The 20,440-nt window shown below is 35.0% G+C and overlaps 2 protein-coding genes across 3 annotated transcripts; both read left to right on the forward strand.

Moving 5' to 3' along the window:
- Positions 1 to 288: 288 nt before the first annotated feature.
- Positions 289 to 10,487, forward strand: LOC104889637 (probable protein S-acyltransferase 1). Of its 2 annotated transcripts, XM_010674904.4 has the most exons (6): positions 295 to 950; positions 2,325 to 2,504; positions 2,608 to 2,910; positions 5,508 to 5,729; positions 7,128 to 7,566; positions 9,964 to 10,487. In XM_010674904.4, exons 1-5 carry the CDS (start codon positions 807 to 809, stop codon positions 7,536 to 7,538), a joined length of 1,260 nt encoding a protein of 419 aa, XP_010673206.2. In that variant the 5' UTR covers positions 295 to 806; the 3' UTR covers positions 7,539 to 7,566; positions 9,964 to 10,487. The 2 variants fall into 2 exon arrangements, with proteins under 2 accessions (XP_057249183.1, XP_010673206.2); XM_057393200.1 differs by lacking the exon at positions 2,325 to 2,504 and having other exon boundaries at positions 289 to 950.
- A 3,561-nt stretch (positions 10,488 to 14,048) lies between these two features.
- Positions 14,049 to 19,633, forward strand: LOC104889638 (probable protein S-acyltransferase 4). Its single transcript, XM_010674905.3, has 6 exons — positions 14,049 to 14,601; positions 15,656 to 15,829; positions 16,279 to 16,593; positions 17,265 to 17,486; positions 18,209 to 18,681; positions 19,171 to 19,633. The coding sequence occupies exons 1-6, from the start codon at positions 14,548 to 14,550 to the stop codon at positions 19,193 to 19,195; spliced, it is 1,263 nt and encodes a 420-aa protein (XP_010673207.2). The 5' UTR covers positions 14,049 to 14,547; the 3' UTR covers positions 19,196 to 19,633.
- The last annotated feature ends 807 nt before the right edge of the window (positions 19,634 to 20,440 follow it).

A 20,440-nucleotide genomic window follows, 5' to 3' on the forward strand; every position in this document is an offset into this window, starting at 1 on the left:
AAAATTTAGGATCCAATCCAACATATATATCAAATTTAAAAATCCATATATGAAATAGCCAATAACCAACAAGTTTGAGGATCGGATTTGTCATGTGTTTCCAAATATGCTAATGTTGTTGCGAATTGAATGACTCATCGAGGTCACACGACGATAAATCTCACTTATTGGTTTGATGTTCCTGATTTCCCTTTTACTGTAATAATCCGTAAGAATGCTTCAGGGTGGTCCAAATCTCGAGATCCACCCTAGTTGTTTCTTTTCTTTTAATTATAAAAAACACAAGTAGGGGTTAATTGAGTGACAAGTTAAGCACCTTAGTATATGGTGTGAGATCATAAATGACATGAAAATCATATATTAGCACGTAATAATCTCTCACATGTCGCATCTTACAGTGCAAAAAGCTTGGGAAGATGAAAACAGTTGGCGCAAAAAATCAAATTTTGCCAACCTCCTATATTTTAGCCTTATTAAACATCAGATCACCCGCTACAATTCCTCTGTTTTTGGAAGATTTTTTTTGTCTGGGTAAGAAAGAAATTGAAGGTGTGAGAAAAGGTAAAAAACAAAAAAAAAAAACAAAGAAGAAGGTGAAATTTCATGTCATAGAATTGTATAAACCTGAAAAACAACAATTATTGTCAACAACAAGAACAAGAACAACAACATAGATTAGCAGGGGAAGCTGGTGATAGGAAGATCATAGATTTTCCTCTTCCCCTTGCTGCATTGCCCACCAAGTGTTTGATAAAATTCCCCTGTGAAAAAATTTATATCATGGTGATTGGTGTCAGATAATAGCCATGGCTGACGGTAGAAAAAGGCTTAGTAAACGTAATAGCATGCCTTCTGATGGGTTTTCGTCGTGGAATTATGGGTCTCAATCTATGCAATCGACGCGGTCTGCGAAACCTGAGAGGCTCTATAGAGTTTGGCCTGGCAACAATGTATGCAACCCCCTTTATCCCCCTTGATCAATTTCCTGTGTTTTGAAGATTTTGATTATGGTATTTATGAATTTGGAAATGTGGTTTTTTATGTTTTGTTTGTTTGGATTAGCCATCTTTTTGTTATTGTCTGAATGTTGATCATTACACATTTTTATAGTTGAAGAAAGTTTCATGCTTGTGAATTGTCTTTGAGGTTTATTGATGGTAATTAGTCAAGCATCATGTTACCATGACACAAGATTAATGTGCTGTTGCAAGTTTCTGACACGGTAGGACTCAAAATTCTGGACATGGGATGGTTTCTTATAATGTGGACATTGCATTACTGAACAATGTTCTTCTGATATGCTAGAACTCGAAATTCTGCACCAATCGTGTTACAAATACATATACGAGTTCTTTAGGCCGACTTATCTGCTTTTACTAGCTAAAATTCTTAACTTAAGTCCATTTGTGAGAATTATATCACCCAACTTTTCCATCTCGTTTCTTGCCTTTTTACTTTCTTTACCAACATGTCAATCGAGTTGATTGAGGTGTCTAGGTGTACAATGAGATACTGGGGTCCGTGTAAGGACTTGTTCCTATGTAGGGGTGTCATTGTGTCGACTGTATGGCACAAGTATTTAAGCTAAATTGAAAAGTCAAGGTAACATAGTGTCCCCGATGGCAGAATGAGATTGCTAAGAGCTCCGAGTATATGTAAGTTTCCTCGGGATGGTTTGAAAAAATCCTCTGCGCTGCTTAAGTCAGTGACTTGGCCAGGATATAATGTAGAGAATTATTTTAGTGAGAGAAAGATAAGGATAGTATAAGCAGTATCAAAATGCCTTCTTACAAAAGTATGATTTTGGTCTTTAAAGATCATCTGTTCGAGCTTGTGGACCCCTAATCCCCTATGGTGAAGCCACGTGGACGGTCACAATTTCTAGGTTTTGATCCCGACAAGATAAGACATGACTCACGTAGATGGCATGCTGCTTAAAAGACAATGGTGCCATGGGATATATGTTGTCTTAGTGGTTTAAAGGCTTCCTTCATCCCTGCCTAACGTTGTGGAATCAGATTGTACGCGGTACACTTAGCTTTTGGGGTTGTTTCATGCATTGATGCAACGGATGATAATTGTGGAAGGTCAAATCAAGAATGGTTTGTTTGCATTGGGATTTAACTCACCTTATTGTTACTAATTTTTTTCCTTTTCTTTTACATTACTTGTCTAAGCTGATCAATCTTTACTAGTAAAGTTGTGTAGCTATCAGTTAAATGATCAAGTAAGAATGAACGTGGTGATTGTTAGTACTTTTGTTCATGAAGATTTCCTATATATTAAGAAATAGTATTGATAAAGTTCCACTTGTTGTGTGGCAGAAATTTCTTTGTGGTGGGAGATTGGTACTTGGTCCTGATGCAGGATCACTGTATTTATCTTCATTTTTGATAGGATGTCCTGCTATTACTTTTTGTATAAGGATGCTCATTAGGATCAGAGAACATGATCCCCTGTATGGATATGGGGTCCTGACTACAGGTGTCGTTCTCACTTTGATGGTATGTTTTCTTGGCTATGGAGGGTTGAAAATTTTAATTGCTATATCTTGTCTTTTGCATTGTTAATATATGTCTAATGTTATGCATTATGTGCATTGTGCAGGATTTTCTGTTTCTTTTCATGACATCCGCTCGAGATCCAGGAATAGTACCAAGAAACCTTAGACCACCAGAAGAAGACGATTTAGAGATGACTTCCTCAATGGAATTTGTTGCAGGCAAATCGGGTAGTTTAAAGATTCCCCGCACTAAGGATGTGAAGATTAATGGCTACACAATTAAAGTCAAGTTTTGTGATACTTGTAAGCTATACCGTCCACCTCGTGCTTCTCATTGCTCAATATGCAACAACTGTGTGCAGAAATTTGATCATCACTGTCCATGGGTCGGTCAGTGTATTGGACTAGTAAGTTGATCCTTATCAATATACTAGATCAACCAATAATTGATGCTTTAATATGTTATAGTGGGCATTAACAAAAAGGATTTATCACGGGTATGTTATTTCAACTTTCAGCATATCATTAAGTTCTGAGAATTGCTACTTAGGGCATATGCTTGTATTGTGGGTAATGGAGATAGAAATAAAGAAAAATTAAGATAAATTGAGGTGGTATTAGAATAAATGATGTAGATTATGCAAGGAGAAAGAGATGGAAGGGGAATTATTGTCCTCATTATGGGGGTAATACATTATGGGAATTATTATCCTTCCATCTCTTTCTCCTTGCATAATCCAACTTGACGGTAATAACTCCCCCAAAAGCCTAATCAACACCTTTTCTTATCCACCACAACCTCCATTGACCTCCATTCTCTTTCTTTTTTGTTCTATTACCCCCTTAATACATTATCTTCAATCTAAGCATGTCCTTAGTTCTTGACAATGAAGCCCTATCATACCCAAATGTTGCCTAGATATTTTATCCCTTTGTGAATACCCTAGATTCTTTGGATGTGTATACCTTCTTTAGCTGCGTCATCCCCCCCCCCCCTTCTCTCTCTCTTTCTCTCTCTCTCTCTCTTTCTCTCTCTCTCTCTCTCTCTCTCTCTCTCTCTCTCTCTGTCTCTCTCTCTCTCTTGGTCTCTCTTGTGTATACAATCTTCCTGCAAGCTTAAAGAGTATTTCTATACATCTGAACAGTCCATACCCTGCCAATGCATACACAGCTGCTGACAATAGAATTATGTGTAATGCAAATTCCTGTATCATTGGAAGGACAGTGTGCCCCACTATCGAGACTTGTAAGAGTAGCTTTGAAGGTCTCTTTATTACTCTTGAGTCTTAATACATTTTTCAATGCGTTGGGATTAGACTAGCTAATTATTACACTTTTTTTTTGCGAGGGATAGGTTCTTGCAAGCCCTCCTCATAGTTGCCATCGCCTGATTGTTTCCTTCTCAGTGGTTGCTTCGGGGTTGTAGTGTAAAATATGGGCTGTTTCACTTTCACTTTTAGATCTTAGTACCCAAAATCTTAGCCTGCACATACGAGTAACAATTTAATTTGAAGTTACATGGGGTTGGCCTTCCAACACTACTTACAAGTCATCCATGTATATTTCCAGCCACGTGGGTTTAATCCTCTAAACTTGTTAGACCTCTCTTCAACTTAACTTGTTCATAGTCCTGGCCATGTTGACCAGGTTTGTGTCAAATAGGAAGAAACAGAATATTTCACCTCTAGAAGCACCTACATTGAACAGCTTAAGCCGTTATTCCCAATTACTATCAAGCAAAAACAAAGATAAGCTTAAGAGTGACCTTTAGCTGTTTCTTAATATGTCTTCTGAAAGAATTCTAGCTCAAAGTATTCAGTCCAGAAGGATATCTCTGGATGTTACTGGAAAGTACGTTATTCACCAGCCCCTGTTCTACCGTGGTAAACTGGCTTGCTGGATGTAATTTAGCTAACCACTTTTGCTCTTTCTTTGACTGCCATTCGAAGATCAACCAGCATGAATTGAATGGAAGGTTGAAGACATCATTGACGCATGGGGTGTCACGATTTAGCTAAAACTTAAAGATTTGACATCAGAAAAGGTTGCATTATTCATTAGGAATTGAAGATCAGAGAACGAACAGACATCAACAGATTGATTTCTATTTCTTATTATCGCGTTTTTTTCTTATCAAGATGGCACCTTTTTGTGGCAATAAAAATACATACAGAAATTTCTTAACTCGTTGATGAAAAAATTTGGGGTTGGTGTGATTGGATCATCTTGTTTATGTTGTTTTAAGCTCAAAGGGATATTTGATATTAGAGGAAGGGTAGTTCTATAGTATGTATTACTCATAAGACCTCATTAGACCTCTTGCATTCTCAAGAAAACCCGTGTACCTTAGCCTACAGAAATAGTCTTCAACAATCTGCTCAAGAGTAAATACTTGCAGCATGATAGATAAAGCACTAGACAAATTTGCGAATAACTTTTGAACATGACATGTGAATCTTTTGTTTTGAATCCTAACTACACCCAGTCTCAATTATGTGCTATGTCTATAATTGTTATATTGTGAATTATTTCTTTCAACAACAGATTCTAATTCTTAATCACTTGGGTAATAAACTATAACTTTCTTTGTGGTAATGTTAAATTTGTTGGAATTATTTATTTATGGACGTTGTCTGTTGTTATCCTGGGTGGCTGGGTCAGTAGTCTTTCCTTAGCCAAAATGAAACGCACCTGTTACCTACTTTAGAGAGTACGAAATGCCTTTGACATGACCGTCGGCTATGGTATTAGCTACAACTTGTATAATAGCTGTCAGCTCCCGCTGACACCTAAGCAAGTTTTCATGAAACTGCCCGAGTTTTAGGGCCTGGACTGACTGAGAAGACAAGATAGTTTATCGATAGACCGAAGATAGTCTTTTGACCAATTAGTCGCTTTTTTTTGCTGTCTTTTACTTGCTTAATCACTATAAATAATATCCTTCTCTTCTTTCTTACACTCCTGCATGTAGTTTCACTAACTGGGTTTCTGAATGCTTCTGCAGCGTAACTACCGTTTCTTCATCTTCTTCATATCTTCATCAACATTCTTGTGCATGTACGTCTTTACATTCTCATTGGTCAACATTCTTCGGAAAAAGGGTGGCATCTTGCGCTCTATGTCACATGATATCGTATCAGTCATTCTAGTCGTATACTGCTTCATAGCTGTCTGGTTTGTTGGTGGGCTTACCGTCTTCCATTTCTATCTGATGTCAACCAACCAGGTGATGATCTTACACCAACAAATACGTTAATGTTAAATAGTCCTCTTAGCAATAGTTCATAATATGTTGTACTCTACTCAGATGTATTGCACCCAAAAAATAGAGCCTCGAGGCTTTAGCATATGAGGTACTTGAGTATACTCTGTATCATACTCTTATTTGTCTTGGGTAGAACAGACTGCTACACACTCACCGTTTTACATCAAGTATTTGTGTCAAATACTTGACTCTAAAGCATTTGTTAGATATACTTCCTCCAATAATTTATAATTGCATCTTTTGGAGTTTCCACTTGCCAATACACAACGTAAACTATTAATATCTTAAATTGTATTTATGAAATGTTTATATTTTGAAACTAATTTTGAGACGACTAGATTACATTTCCTTAATTCTAATCTCAAAAAATGGTCAAAGAATAGAAATAATGTAAAGTCCAAATGATGCAACAATAAAAATAATGAATGAAGTATACTTCCTTCGTTCGGTATTAATTGCAACATATAGGGTTAGCACACTTCTTAAAGAAAACTTGTGAAGAGGAGATAGATAGAGATAAAAAGAGGGACCCATGTGATAGAAGAGAGATAAATAGAACCTATGTTACTCGATTCGGGACTCTGTGTGATACGGGTCGTGTCCAAGTGTACGACTCGGCTATTTTGTGGAACTTTTCAATTTTATGGCCCAAAATGAAGTGTCCAAGTGTTGCACTCATATTCGCGTGTCGAGAACTCGACACGGGTGTCAAATGGAGAGTCTGAGCAACATAGGATAGAACACATTAGGAAATAAGGTAATATTAATAATTATGTGAAACATCCAAATAAGGGAATTGTTTGCAATTAATATGGAACAAAGGAAGTATGACATTAGAGAGCCTTTTGGTAGGTGGTAATATATTTTGGTAAAAAAAGTGAAACCAATAATTTTGCGAAGAAAGTACCATGTCAATATTCGTGTGGATACTTGTCTATCTCCAAATACCTTTTCTTTTTTGAAAGTTTCCATTACTACTTTTCTCCCCCTAGGCCGGTTCATTACAGTATTATCAAAAGAAATTTATAAGAAAATCACATGTTTGCTAATGAAGTATTATTACTGAGGGTCATGATGCATGACTTTGTGTATTTAATCACATAAAGATTTATAACCTTTATCGCCAATTAATACTGGCTACCAAGCGAGTCGTCAATGCAACATCGAAAGGGTACAAATTGCTCATAACCGTCTGGCACCTCGACACATGCCCATGTCTAATATTGGTAGGCTAGTAAGCGTAATTGAGTTTTTTTGTAATATAAGTTGCAAAACGTGTACAAGCACGTAAGAGTGGTTTTTTAACTTCTCAGAGACATGTCACTAATTTCTAAATGTATTACACTTTTTTTATGGCAGACGACTTATGAGAACTTCCGATACCGATATGACAAGAACAAAAATCCCCATAATTTGGGTGTGTTCAACAATCTGAAACTGTTTTTTTTCACCAAAACACCACCTTCAGCTATCAATTTCAGAGAGATGGTGCTTGTAGAAGATATTATTGTTCCTGAGACTCCGAGCTGCCATGATAGTTTCATGGGGTTCCGGAAAACTTTAGATCTGGAAATGGCACAAAGGCTTACAAAAAATGGAAGTTTGGTGCTTCCAAGTATTTTGCAGAACTTGGAGTATGCTGATATTGATGAAAAGTTGAAGAAAGTAGGTAATCAGGACACTTCAAATGATACGTCACAGTTGGCCCCAGGGCAAGGTTCTGCACAACAAGGACAGCAAGCCACAGTTCGAGATGTTGATGTTCATTAGACTGAAGTGTGAAACCCCTGAATGTGAGGTAATTTCTTCACTGATCTTCTCCAAGTATATGTCAAACAGTGTACACCGTTGATTTTCATTCTTTTATATATATATATATATATATATATATATATATATATATATATATATATATATATATATATATATATATATATATATATATATATATATATATATATATATATATATATATATAATTGGAATAGTCTACACTCTACACCATTGATGATAGTAAGATATTTCTTCTGACTTGTTATGCTAGATTAGAATCCCGAATCTGCTGTCAATGTTTTGTTCTCAACCTGTGGGGAAGGAGTTGAAACTTATCTTTCTTATTATTGAATGAGATGCTCAAAGGTGCAAAGATTGTCAGTGCTAGTAACACCAATTGCCATAATGTTTTTGCAGGATTCATGTCAAATCCTTACAATTTAGTTACAGTCAGTCATTCCCCCTTTCCCATGCCTTTTTGGATTACCCTGCTTTCTAGGAGAAGCAAACCAGCCCCGACACAAGTTAACCTGCGGGAAAGGAAAAGCTCTCAATAGCAATAGGCGCAGGAGAGGAGTTTAGGGTTAGCCGATTGGTCCGTCAGGGCCAGGGAAAGACTGGGGGTCAGTGATTGAATGATCCGCTTGACTTATTTGAAAACTGGCATTTTCAAACTCGAAAAAAGAAGCTCTAATTTTATAGCACTGTGATCGAGTGCTTGCTACTTTAATCTTGCAAAAGAGGGAGGTTGGAGTGGAACAGTTACATAATGGATTTGGACAACAGACAAGAGCAAACCGCATTGCAAGACCTAGTTTTATGATAGATGAAGGAAAGTGGATATCCTTCCCCTCCTTTCACTTCATTTCCGTGCTATCCATGTAATATACAAAGAGAGACTCCAAAGTCCAAATAATTGATAATTTTCTCTTTGAGAGAGGTCTGAGTCCACCAATGGTTACATTAGATATCTTACAGATACCCTACAAGCTGCAAATGGAATCTCTCTTGTTTGTGATCTAGTTCCTCTGTCACCACTCAGACAGCTTGTTTACTGTAGAAACCAAGTTTTGTCTTTTACAATCAGGAAAAAAAAATCAGAATTATCTTATTCTTTTGGAAGTCAGAGGTGTGTAACTACTGAAAGGCCTTAAAGAAATCTCTTTGTTATTGATCTTAGGTTCACTGAACTTTCATAGGTAAGACCGTAAGAGTCACATCCTTACTTGATATTAATATCTCTTGCCAAAGGTTGCTCTTGGATTGGATCAGATATAGTAGTAGCTATCAACCTCTTAAATCAAGAGTCACTGTTATGAAACAAGGACCGAAAAAAACACTCTTGTTTGTCTTCCAGGAACAGTCTGCTTCAGAAAACAAGGGTAGGGCTGAACACCTCTTACCCTGTTTTCGTGCTTTGATAAGAACCTCGCTGTCCTGAGTTGTTCAATTGTGTTGTGATCTGTGAACACTAAATTTTTTTTACGTCAATTATTATATTACATTTGATTATCAGGTCAAAGAAATACCTTTTCTCCTGGTTCTATATGTTTGCGTAAAACTAAAACTGAAATTAAGATCATTCATTCCCCTCCCGTTCTAATCCTTTGATTGACAACTTAACAAGCTCAATTATTGCATGAATACAACATAGCTGATCGAGAATCAGATTTTGTGCTTCTGATTATATGCAGTATGATGCATCAAAGACCAAGAGAAATGATAGATAACTCCTCCTGAGTCCTGAGGTACAAATTGCTCCTCACTAGTCTCAAATATTGCAGCCATCCAATAAATTTCATAGTTATTTAAGGTAGCACCACCAAGGAATAACCACCAAATTCATTCAAGGGACCACCATAACCATATGAGGTACCACACCTTGTAAAGTACCTTTCACAGCTATCCTCTCCGCCTGATATTAGGTCTTTTTGGCACCTACCAGGGATTTGCCTAAAGTTTCTCAAATACCATGGCTTTTGAGGCATCATTCAAATAAGAAAAACTTGAGCCATTATTGAGGTAACAAATGCAGGATTAGAAATCTGTAACTTCCATGAACTTAATGCTCATTTAGATGGTTCATCATATTCTTGTCACCTATGTCATGCGGACTCGTTAATTTTACCTCAAGTACGAGTGTCAAATCCTCGATACTCCAACATGGGTATGTATCCTTCAGTTTGGGCCAAATAAAATCTCACAAAATAGCCGAGTGAGACACTTGGACACATACCCATGTGTGGCACGAGTACTTGACTGGCTTGTCTCTGTACATTCATGCTGTTCGAAGTATTATATGTAAATAAAATTGCGCTTCAACCTTGCTGAGTTGGTGGAATAGTGTGTGTTGTTTCATATTACTACTAAGTTATGGTTTTCATTTGAAGGTAATATTAGTTCATATATCTGTTGGTTACAGGTTGAATAAGATAATCACATATTCATGCATGGTTGGATCAAATGAACATTCTATGCGTACATGGACCTCTAATTGGCAGCATTCCAGCAGGCTCATGAGACAATTGTATATAGATTACATTATCATGAGGACCTGTAATTCGACGTCAAAAGGAAAAGACAAATCCATCACATACAAGAAGAAGAAAGAATCGTGTGTCCTGCTGGCACCAAGTGTGTAATATATGAAGGATTTGCACATATTTGAAGGATGTCATTTTGTAAAGTTTGTGTACAGTTCTGTTTTTCCTTTTTTTTGTAAAAGAGGGAAAGTATTAGTTTGATGGGCAGACCAGAAGGTGAAGGAAACTGGTGTAGTTATCATTATTCATTCATATAAGCTTTTCAGCTGTTGAGGGTGATTGCAGATTTTGGCCAAGATGCTCTTTTTGTGGGTGTTATGTAATTATTTGTCCTTTTTGGGTACAACATATATGCTACTTCCTCCGTAACAGAAAGAATGTAACAATTGGGTATTATTTGTTAGGTATAAAATATTCAATTGTTGCATTTTTTTTACGAGGATATAGTTAGGATGTGTTACTGTGTTAGGCAACAATATTTCAACTATTGTATATGTTTGATTAAGTCAAAATTTTAGTCAATGTGAAAAGCATGGTTTGATAAATTAAGCATTATAAGGTAGTTTTAAATGGCCAATCAAATAATTTTTCTGACACTAATTGATTTACAAGCTATTTTTATATCAAGTTATTAGCTTTCATAATATCTACTATTGCTAAAAGAAACCCTTATTTTGCTTGGCCCTTTAAATGTATTTTAGATTTTCGGATACAGAAGTGATACATAATTTTTATTATAGGCCAACTATTTCTCTGTAGTTAAAATTTGAACTTTAGACTTAACTCGGGACTTATGCTGCCATCACGCGCGTGCATCAAACCAGTAGTAGAATTAGTTAAGCGCTTGCACCTATTAGTTATGTCAGCCTTAAATTGATTCTGGATGAATGAGTTAAGTGTTGAAATATATTAGTTAGTCGCTGGAGTATATTAGTTAGTCGCTGGAGTATATTAGTTAAACGCTGGAGTATATTAGTTAAACGCTGAAGTATATTAGTTATATCATAAAAATCAAATTATAATGCATTTTATTGGCCATAACTTCAATATCACGCATAAATAATTATGTTTCTCAAAAAACTAATGCACTAATTCTATCATAAACCTCCAAAAAAACACATCATGCTCTTCTTCAATAAGTCAGACAACAAGAATTGCAACAAACCAAACTAGGGCAAAAATCACCATCTTTAACACAAAAACACATTAGAGCTTCAATCAAGAAACCTTTTTCTTACAAACATTGATCACTATATCAAAGAAGACCAACCAAAATTGAGAAAGAAACAAATATTGATGAATACCCAACTGAGAATGTGACCAGTTGAAGAAACCCATAAGTTTAGTTGGATCAAAAAACTGATTATGATGAAGAACATATTGAATAATATATTGAATAATATATGGGTTTAGCTATTTAGTGATGTTTGAAGAACCCATTAAAATTTCTCAGTTGTTGTGTTTGAGAAGTGTTAAAATTCCTTCAACATTTTCGCCATTGGAGAGATTCAAGGCGGTGAAATTGCAGGAGACTATCTGAGTTTTGTGCGTTTGCTGTGTAAAGAACAATAATAACTAAATACCCAAATATCATAACTATTTATCAGAAAATAGTAACTAATAGCTAGAATCGCAATTATCAACCATAAAACCATAAATGAAGGTCGAGGCTAAGAATTGGAGGAAAAACAGACTCGTCTCACGTTAATGTTAACGTGAGACGTTCTTTTATAAGACTTTGCGAAAACAAATATGCTTTTGCTTTTATAAATTAGGGAGTATTAAATAAACTTGCAATAACGAAACTATGTGATAATTAGAACCGAAAACTAATTAACAATATCGGTCATATTTTAAAAACCGATGAGCCATACTTATAACTTATCAGACAAAAAAATAATAAATAGCGTATAGATCCTAAGTTAGTGATTTCACTTATTATATAAATAACAGAAACATCATATAATAATCCAATAGACAATTTAAATGATGCATGCGTGGAAGGCTCATTTCCACAATTTCTAGTTCTGTTAGGACTCCGTATGTAGTTTTATAATTCTGTTAGGAAACTATGTATTTTTATTCGCTTTATAACTCTTTTATTTAGGCGTGTGAATGATAAAGGGATCCTATTATGTTTAGGAGTCTAATTTCCTTAGGTAGTGTTTGGAAACTTGTATTTCATTTCAAATAATGGATTTGAAATCTGGAATTTAAAGTTTGTATTTCAATTCCTAATCATTGTTTTGTAAAGGGGGTTTGATAGAAGAGAGAGAAAAAGTGTGGGTTAACTAAAGGAGAGAGACATAGATATTAAAAAGAGAATGAGTGAAGTTGGGATATAGATACTCATGAAGTTGGGATATGTATGACGAGAGAATTTCAAATGACAAGGTAATAGCTTGAATTTTAAATTCTACTAATATAGGCTTTTTATAAGAATTTGGACAAATTCCATAATTTCAAATTCCATGCCATCCAAACAATAGATTTCATCCAAATCCGGGATTTGAAATGAAATCTTGCTATCCAAACATAGCATTAAATCATTTGATTAGGAGTCTTTAAATTCTATCCTATTGTGCAGTGTGATATAATTATCACAAAGGCTGATTTCTTAAGTTGTTTAGCTTAGCTAGGAGTTTCAATATTTTATCTTGTTAGTTTGTTGAGTGTGCTTAGGATTTCTTTAGGTTGTTCTATACAATTCGAACAATAACAACAATAGCACGAATGATTGATTTGGGTTTATAATTTCCGAGTGCATTAAGCATTGAATATGTTTTGTTGAATCAAACACATAAATTGAGATTTGTGTGCATATCCTAATTGAGGTTATAGAAATATCCTCTAGTTCTTGAGGAAACAAATAAAGACTATCCTAATAAAGTTACAATCTTTACCATGTAGATCACATGAAGTTCGAGGCTTTGACAATTGAACTTGAGTTTAGAGTAATTCAAGTGTTGTGCCTAAATTAGCTAGGCACAAATGCATCATTAAAAGTGTTGTAGTAAACTTGTAATAACGTTATTTTGACTGATAGTAGATTCCATCTATGTTAGTTGGTAAAATTTTGTACAAATGGTTATGTTATTGTGCTTAGTACATCTCTAAAAACTCACAAGAATAATTGTCTTTCCATAATAATTCCAAATTCTCAACTATGGTCTATGGAGATTACCTTCCCAAAATGATCTCAAGTGTCCACTAACATATTTAGCTAGTTTTTTTTTGTTTGTTTTTCAGTTTTCTTGCTCCTCTCTAACGTCCTCTACCTCTATCTAACCAACTAAAGTTCTAAACATCATTTTATGACTTTTTTAACCAATTTGTTCAAATCACTAAGTCATTTTGAGAAAACACTCCAATAGTTAAGGGCTCGTTCGTTATCGTTTTCTGTTTTCGGTTTTTTTGAAAACCAAAACCAAAAAAATGGAAACCAGAAAGAGTAGTTTCAAAATTGACATGTTTAGTATAAGTATGACTAATTTTAAGTTTATTATCCCCTTATATCATATGATTTTACTATTCTTAAAACCAAAAACTGGAAACTTACAGTGATGCCGAACAGAACGTAAGAGTATTATAAAATAATCTAGTTGAGATTATTACATGATAATCAACCATTGTTCAGATTTTTCTTTTTTACGGGAATTGTTCAGATTATTATATGAACTTTTCGATTTTTTTTTATAGAAATAAGTGATAGAGCTCCTACACATAAATATTTTGAAAGAAAAATAAATACCATACTTGACAAATAGCTTAGCAAAATGAACAGCATGCCATCTAAAAAACCGCGTGAAGACAAATTCAAATACAGAATTCGGCAGCACGTAGATTTATCTCACCAACCAAAAATCCACTAACAATTATCTCCCAATATAAGAAATTATTCGTATAATATATAGTTTTCATACATTAATAATGTTAGTTTTAGTACATATTATATTATCATATTTCTACCCGAAAAAACCGCAAGAAAATTGAATCTTCAGCCTTTGTTCTGTTCCAGCGTGGCCTACGGCTACGTGCCAGATACTATTAGCAAGGAAAAAAAACCCAAAAAAAATAAAAAATAAACAAAAAAAAAAAGTCAGAGAATTAGGAAATTTTCATTTTTCAACATTCTGAAATAAGAAAGAATTTTGCTCCTTTCACAACTGATCTAAGAGAGAGAAGACTCTAAAGAAATAATCTTTTTGCTCTAAAAATCTCATTTTTTTTGGGAAATTAATTTTTGAGCAAATTCTGTGAGCTGGGAAAATTTCTTTGATTTTAATTATGTCTTAAAAGAATTTGATTACATACTGAATTTCAGAGAATTGAGTGATTTTCTTTCCTTTTTTTTGGTGATTTGATACACATGAGAGATATGATGATGAATTATTGTAGATGTGAGATGAGATAGAAATTTTTCTGGGGAAATTATAGTTTTTTGGGTTTTCAGAAAGTTTCAAATGATGGGAACAAATAAACCCAAGAGACTGTTTGAAGTTTGGAAGGGCAATAATGTAAAGTTCATTTCATCTCTTCTGAAATTAGTTGTTAAAGTGTGTGTATTTGATCTGGAATTGAATTGGGTATTCCTCAATTTAAGTTAGTATTACTGGGTTTTTCATTTATGATCATGTATGAATGTAGTAAAATTGTCTACTTGCAAGGTTTTTTATGTTCAATTAATTATGATAAAGTGAATGATTTTATGCTAGTAATCATGGGTTTGTTTGTTTATGTTGATTATATATTGGGTTGTTAGTCAAATTACTGTTAAACCACTTGTTTTTTAGGTTTTTGGGGGAGGAGGGGATTTTGATCAAGGTTCAATTTCTTATATATTTTCTGATCAGGGTTCAATTTTCTTCACATTTTATGATCAAGGTTTAGTTTTTTATTTCATAATCAAGATTAATAGAGTTATTTCTAGGATGATGCATTTTATTGATGCAAAAATTGACCTGCAGTAGTATAACAAATTAGTAGAATTTAACAATAGCATCTTTTGACTTTGTGTAAATGCTGAATTTTGTCCTGAATTGAATAAAGCAGTGCTGGAGATTAGGGTTTTATCTAATAGGTGAGGGAGAGACTTGGATTCGGGTGTAAACGGAAGCTGAATTGCAGGAATAGAAGTTGATGGGGTCTTTGATGTATAAATGTTACCAGGACTTTGTTTATTACTTGTACATATAAGGTTTATAAGTTTGTTGCTATGAAGTCCTATGAAGCAATCTTTGGACCGATCTAATGGGTAGGGCTGCATTGATATAGACCTTGTGAAACCCTGCCTGGATCGGATGCTCACTAGTGGTGCTGTATGTGTAGAAGATTATTAGTACATCTTAGAATGAATAGTGATAGATTTTTAAAAATTAATCTGTCATATGATTATATGTTATGGTTGCGCTTTACATTTGATTGCAGCTTAAGTAGCTCTTAATAGAGCTCAATTTTTCATAATAATGCTATTAGTTCTTCTGATGTCATTCACTCTGGAGTGGCTTAAATTCTTTTTATGAATAGAAATTGAAGCACACGTTCTGATTGTTTTTCTTTCTGTGTTCATAGAAATTTCTATGTGGAGGAAGATTGATATTTGGACCTGATGTGGCATCAATGTTTTTGTCAAATGTTTTGATTGCCGGACCAGCATTGGCATTTTGTATAAAGATGTTTCTGAAGGGGAAAGACAATAGTAAATGGTATCCTGTAGCAGCTATTGGACTTTTCCTGACCATCTTGGTAAGTTTTGTTTCTGCTTCTAAGCATATGTATGACAGTTTTTCCTGTGTCGAGGTTGTTAAGGGCAAAAGAATTCTAGACCTCGCATAAACTATTTAAATTTCTAAATGGAAGGAAATATGACAAAAAATGTGAAAGGATCTTGAACGTTACATGAACTATTCGAGTAGCAAGAGACAAGAGTTCAGATTTTTCCGCCAAATCTATTTTTTCCCAACCATCTAACCCCCCATCTGTTTGGAAAAAAGAAATTATAAATACAAACAACATTCTCCATTTTCCTTGCCTCCACAAATATTTTCATAGATTCATATAATATTGTTGAAAGCAAACTTGTAGATAATTCTCAATTAATGGGTAACAACACCTTTAAGTTGTTGTGTAGTTGTTGCCCCGACTGTCTTCATGAATATTAATTTAAGATTTGTTCTTCCGTAATTTACTTGCAGGATTTAACTTTTCTATATATGACATCTGGGAGAGATCCCGGGATAGTTCCTAGAAATTCAAAGCCCCCTGAACCAGAAGAAGTATCCGATATAAGTATGACAAACCCGTCAATGGAGTGGGTCAATGGAAGGCACCCACATTTGAGGATACCTAGAGTGAAAAACGTATTCGTGAATGGTTACACCGTTAAGGTGAAGTTTTGCGACACATGCTTGCTTTATCGTCCTCCTCGTGCTTCCCATTGCTCTATTTGTAACAACTGTGTACAACGTTTCGACCATCACTGCCCCTGGGTTGGTCAGTGCATCGGACTTGTAAGTAACCTATCATTACACATGAAATCTTTTAGCTATATTATATGCTGTGTTGGCTTGATCACTTGATCCGTGATGTTAAACTTCCTCCTCCCTAACCTCTCTTCAAATAAAGAAAAAAGAAAAAGGGCGTCCACTATGCTTGGAAAAGAGATGTATGTAACTATTTCTTGATACTTGATGATGTATGACATTTGACTGAGATGCCTAAGGGTTATGATCGATGTACATTCCTCATTCACCTTCCAAAAGGAAGGCACTAAAAATTCTCGTCAATTAGGACATGCTTTTTTTCATATGCATGCAGGTTTTCGAATTTCTGAAGCGAATTTTTTAAGTTTATACCCTGAGCAGCTGGTAACATTTTAGATTTCTTTAATTATGTGAACTTCGAAGGCAGTTTTCAACTTTCAGGCTTGTACAAACCCCGGAGTGATTCTTGTGCTGTCTGTAAGTACATAGCAGCGTGACCCTGCAAGGTTGATGCCTTGATTGTATTTGCGTAGATAGAGTGTCTTCTAAAATCTAGTTAGATTTGGGAATGAGGCCTTGGTTAATGGATGTGGTGATAACCAACAAATCTAGACCTGTTCCTTGTCATCATATACACATATGTATGCCACAATGCTCCATATTCTTTGACTTAATAAACATCTTTCTTGTTTTTGCAGCGAAACTATCGTTTCTTCTACCTGTTCATATCTACAGCAACAATCTTGTGCTTATACGTCCATATATTTTCTTGGATTAGCATTGTGCATCAACGAAGGGGTATTTTGAAGGCTATGACACGGGATATCCTCTCTGTTTTCTTGATTGTATATTGCTTCATAGCTGTTTGGTTTGTTGGAGGCCTGACTGTTTTCCATTTCTACCTCATCAGCACCAACCAGGTAATTGCCACTCATAAGCGTATGAAATTCTTTCTCTGTAAAGGTGCAAGCTTTAAGTGCCATACACTGATTACTCCCCCTTTATCCTGGAATCTTTATAAGCATGCTGAATGCCTGACATATTTGTAGCAAAAGGAGGAAGAAAAAGAAAAGAGAAGAGGAAAGTGATATTAGAAAGATGGACTTAGTTTTCATTTCTAGCACTTTGTTTGGATAGAAACATGGAGGAGAATGGGAAGAGAAGGACAGAGAAGGGAGAGGGAAGAGTGAGCTTGCATTTTTCCGGCTGAATATTTCCAATAGCGACGGTTTTATTTATTTAGAGAGAAAGGAAATCCAAATTATTTCCAACTTCCTTTCTCCCAGGTCCCATGTTATATCCAAACAAGGAAAATGCATACCTCTCTTTCTGTTCCCTTCCTTCGCCTCCAAATTCCCTTATCCAAACACATACTAAATTATAGTCTGACTTTACAGTCATCTGTAAAACAATCTATACATGAATTTATTGTGTGCTTATGTAGCCCAAATTCTTACTCGTGTGATGGCTAAATAGAATATGTAGCTCATTTATATACAGTGCTAGAATCGGCTGTAGATAAAGCAATAAACAGTTGGAAGCATCAGAAAGTTGTTGGAAATACAAGCTTATTTACTCGAATAGTGCTTGATAATTAATGCTCTTGGATCAAGTCTCACAAGTCTTTTTTGTATGTATGCAGACAACTTATGAGAATTTTCGCTACCGGTATGATAAAAAGGAGAATCCACATAATAAAGGGATACTCCGCAACTTCAAAGAAATATTTTTTTCTCCATTGGCTCCTTCACTGAACAAATTTCGAGCAATTGCGTCCGAAGAAGAGCAAATACCAGATGAACGAATCCACCCGTCGTTTAGAGTGGATATAAGCTCAAAGGAGAAAATAGACATTGAAATGGGTGATAAGTATCAAAATGATGAAGAAGACCATTCACTTCCTAAAATTTTGCGGAATTTAAGCTATGAATATATTGAGGAAAATTTGAAAACTAAAGATGGTGGAGAAGGAATGATTGCAGACCCATTTTTGGTTGATGAAGAACCTGGACCATTGTTGCATAATTCCCTTGCTGGAGATGAGTTTAATGGTGAAAAGCTTTATCAAAGAAGTAGCTCTTTTGATGCCGCAGAGCCAAGCACACGAGAACCCAGGTGCTTACCTTGCTTTCATTTCTTTGGCTTTTAAATCATGTGTGTCTAATGGCCTAGCAATTGATCCACTGAAACTGTCGCAAATAAGATCGCTAGTGCACTTGCTTGAGCCTAACACTTATAAACTATAGTTAGTTTCTCATTAAAAATATTTACAGCCCGTTTTCTTGGAGTTAACAAAAATGGCGGTAATAGCAGTAGTTCCATACTTTCATTGGGAATTTTGAGAAGAAAGTTTTGTGCCAATATTAATAGTAATTTGTCCATCCCAAATACCACTTTTTCTTCTTAAGTTTTCATGTTTAATCATTACTCCACTTTAGAGGTATAATTTTTTTGTTAGTGCCACCATATATTACTACAACCAATAAACTGTTTGGATTTTTATTTTGCTTCATGTTTGTTTCCGCTAATTAGGCGAAAATTATGAAATTATTGATCTTCACTCCACTTCTCTTAGTATCTAAACGGTGTTATTTCGTATTTCAGGCTCGATCATCGCCCATCTGTATAGGTTGATACTAATATCAACTAAGGTGTTCTTGTTCTGGACATAAAGGATCTGAATCTTTTATGGGGTTCAGAGTAATAATGCACATAAAATCATGTTTAAGACTTGGTGGTGCTTTGGTGGAGAAGAATTTGAGCTCAAAAGAAATGTCACAGACTCACTGAACTCCCCTTTTTTTTTTCCTTGGAGAACTTTTTAACAATTTTTGTACTTGAGAATTCATATTGTAACTTCTTTGTAGACTTTTTTTTTTTTTTCTTTTTGAATTATAGTTTTGTAGGGTTTGAAGAGCTTTGAAGTGACAATCTTGCCTTTTAATTTTATAGGGTTGCTTCAACAATGTATCATTCTACTTTGCTCCAAATTCTACTCTTACTCGCAACTGTATAGTATTGCCTACTAGTTTTGATAATACATGGATTGGTTGATTCTTATTTTTCAGATGTTTGTATGCTTTAGTCATTACTTGCTTGACTTGTGCTCAACAAAGTTTGTTGTTAATTTATTGCAAATGTAATAAAAGGGTATTATTTGTTAGATATAAAATATTCATTTGTTGCATTTAAAACGAAATGGATGAAGTATTCAAATTAATGGTCAGTGGAACATAGATGTGTCATTAACGACAAAAGGTGGCATGTTAGATCTTGCAAGACCCAACTTAGCTTGTAAGCGGTAAGAGTTCAGATATCAATGCTAGGGATTAAGTTCCAAAATACTAATGATACAAGTTAATCAGTAAGGTAAGTCAACGTATAATGTGTATGTGTGACAACTTGTACATCCTATAATCAAATATATATATATGTTTGTGCTTATTTAGGTCACTTATATTACTTTTTATTGTCCCCACTGGAAAACCCTTGGTAAGGAGAAAGACCCTATTTAACTAGCACTTTTCGTAGATCAGCCAGTCCAACTATACAGATCACATATATTACATGCATCATACATCCATGTCTTATTATACAATTGACTGCTGAATACGATTTGCTTGGTAACACAACTTACAACTAAACAAAAACTACATACAAAGTATTCATCATTTCTGTTATCCATACACAAAAGGATCACCCAAAATCTTAAGGAGCTCATACTTACTACAAACCATAAGTATTCAATACAAAATCTAGCAAATGGAGAAAGAAGAGCCACATATGTTACAAGGCCAAGTTGGAGCACCCATAACCCCTAACTCCCAAACCCATCAAAGAAAATCAAGCTAACCCATCATCACATGCCACATGT

Source organism: Beta vulgaris, chromosome 3 (assembly GCF_026745355.1).
Source record: "Beta vulgaris subsp. vulgaris cultivar EL10 chromosome 3, EL10.2, whole genome shotgun sequence".
NCBI classification, from domain to species: Eukaryota; Viridiplantae; Streptophyta; class Magnoliopsida; order Caryophyllales; family Amaranthaceae; genus Beta; species Beta vulgaris.

Bases quoted from the DNA above. Each gene is read 5' to 3' on its own strand.
- LOC104889637 (XM_010674904.4), top strand. From the start codon at position 807: ATGGCTGACGGTAGAAAAAGGCTTAGTAAACGTAATAGCATGCCTTCT. The intron at 2,505-2,607 runs GTATGTTTTCTT...TGCATTGTGCAG, and splicing joins GTGTCGTTCTCACTTTGATG to GATTTTCTGTTTCTTTTCAT. The intron at 2,911-5,507 runs GTAAGTTGATCC...ATGCTTCTGCAG, and splicing joins TCGGTCAGTGTATTGGACTA to CGTAACTACCGTTTCTTCAT.
- LOC104889638 (XM_010674905.3), top strand. From the start codon at position 14,548: ATGATGGGAACAAATAAACCCAAGAGACTGTTTGAAGTTTGGAAGGGC. The intron at 14,602-15,655 runs GTAAAGTTCATT...CTGTGTTCATAG, and splicing joins AAGTTTGGAAGGGCAATAAT to AAATTTCTATGTGGAGGAAG. The intron at 17,487-18,208 runs GTAATTGCCACT...GTATGTATGCAG, and splicing joins ACCTCATCAGCACCAACCAG to ACAACTTATGAGAATTTTCG.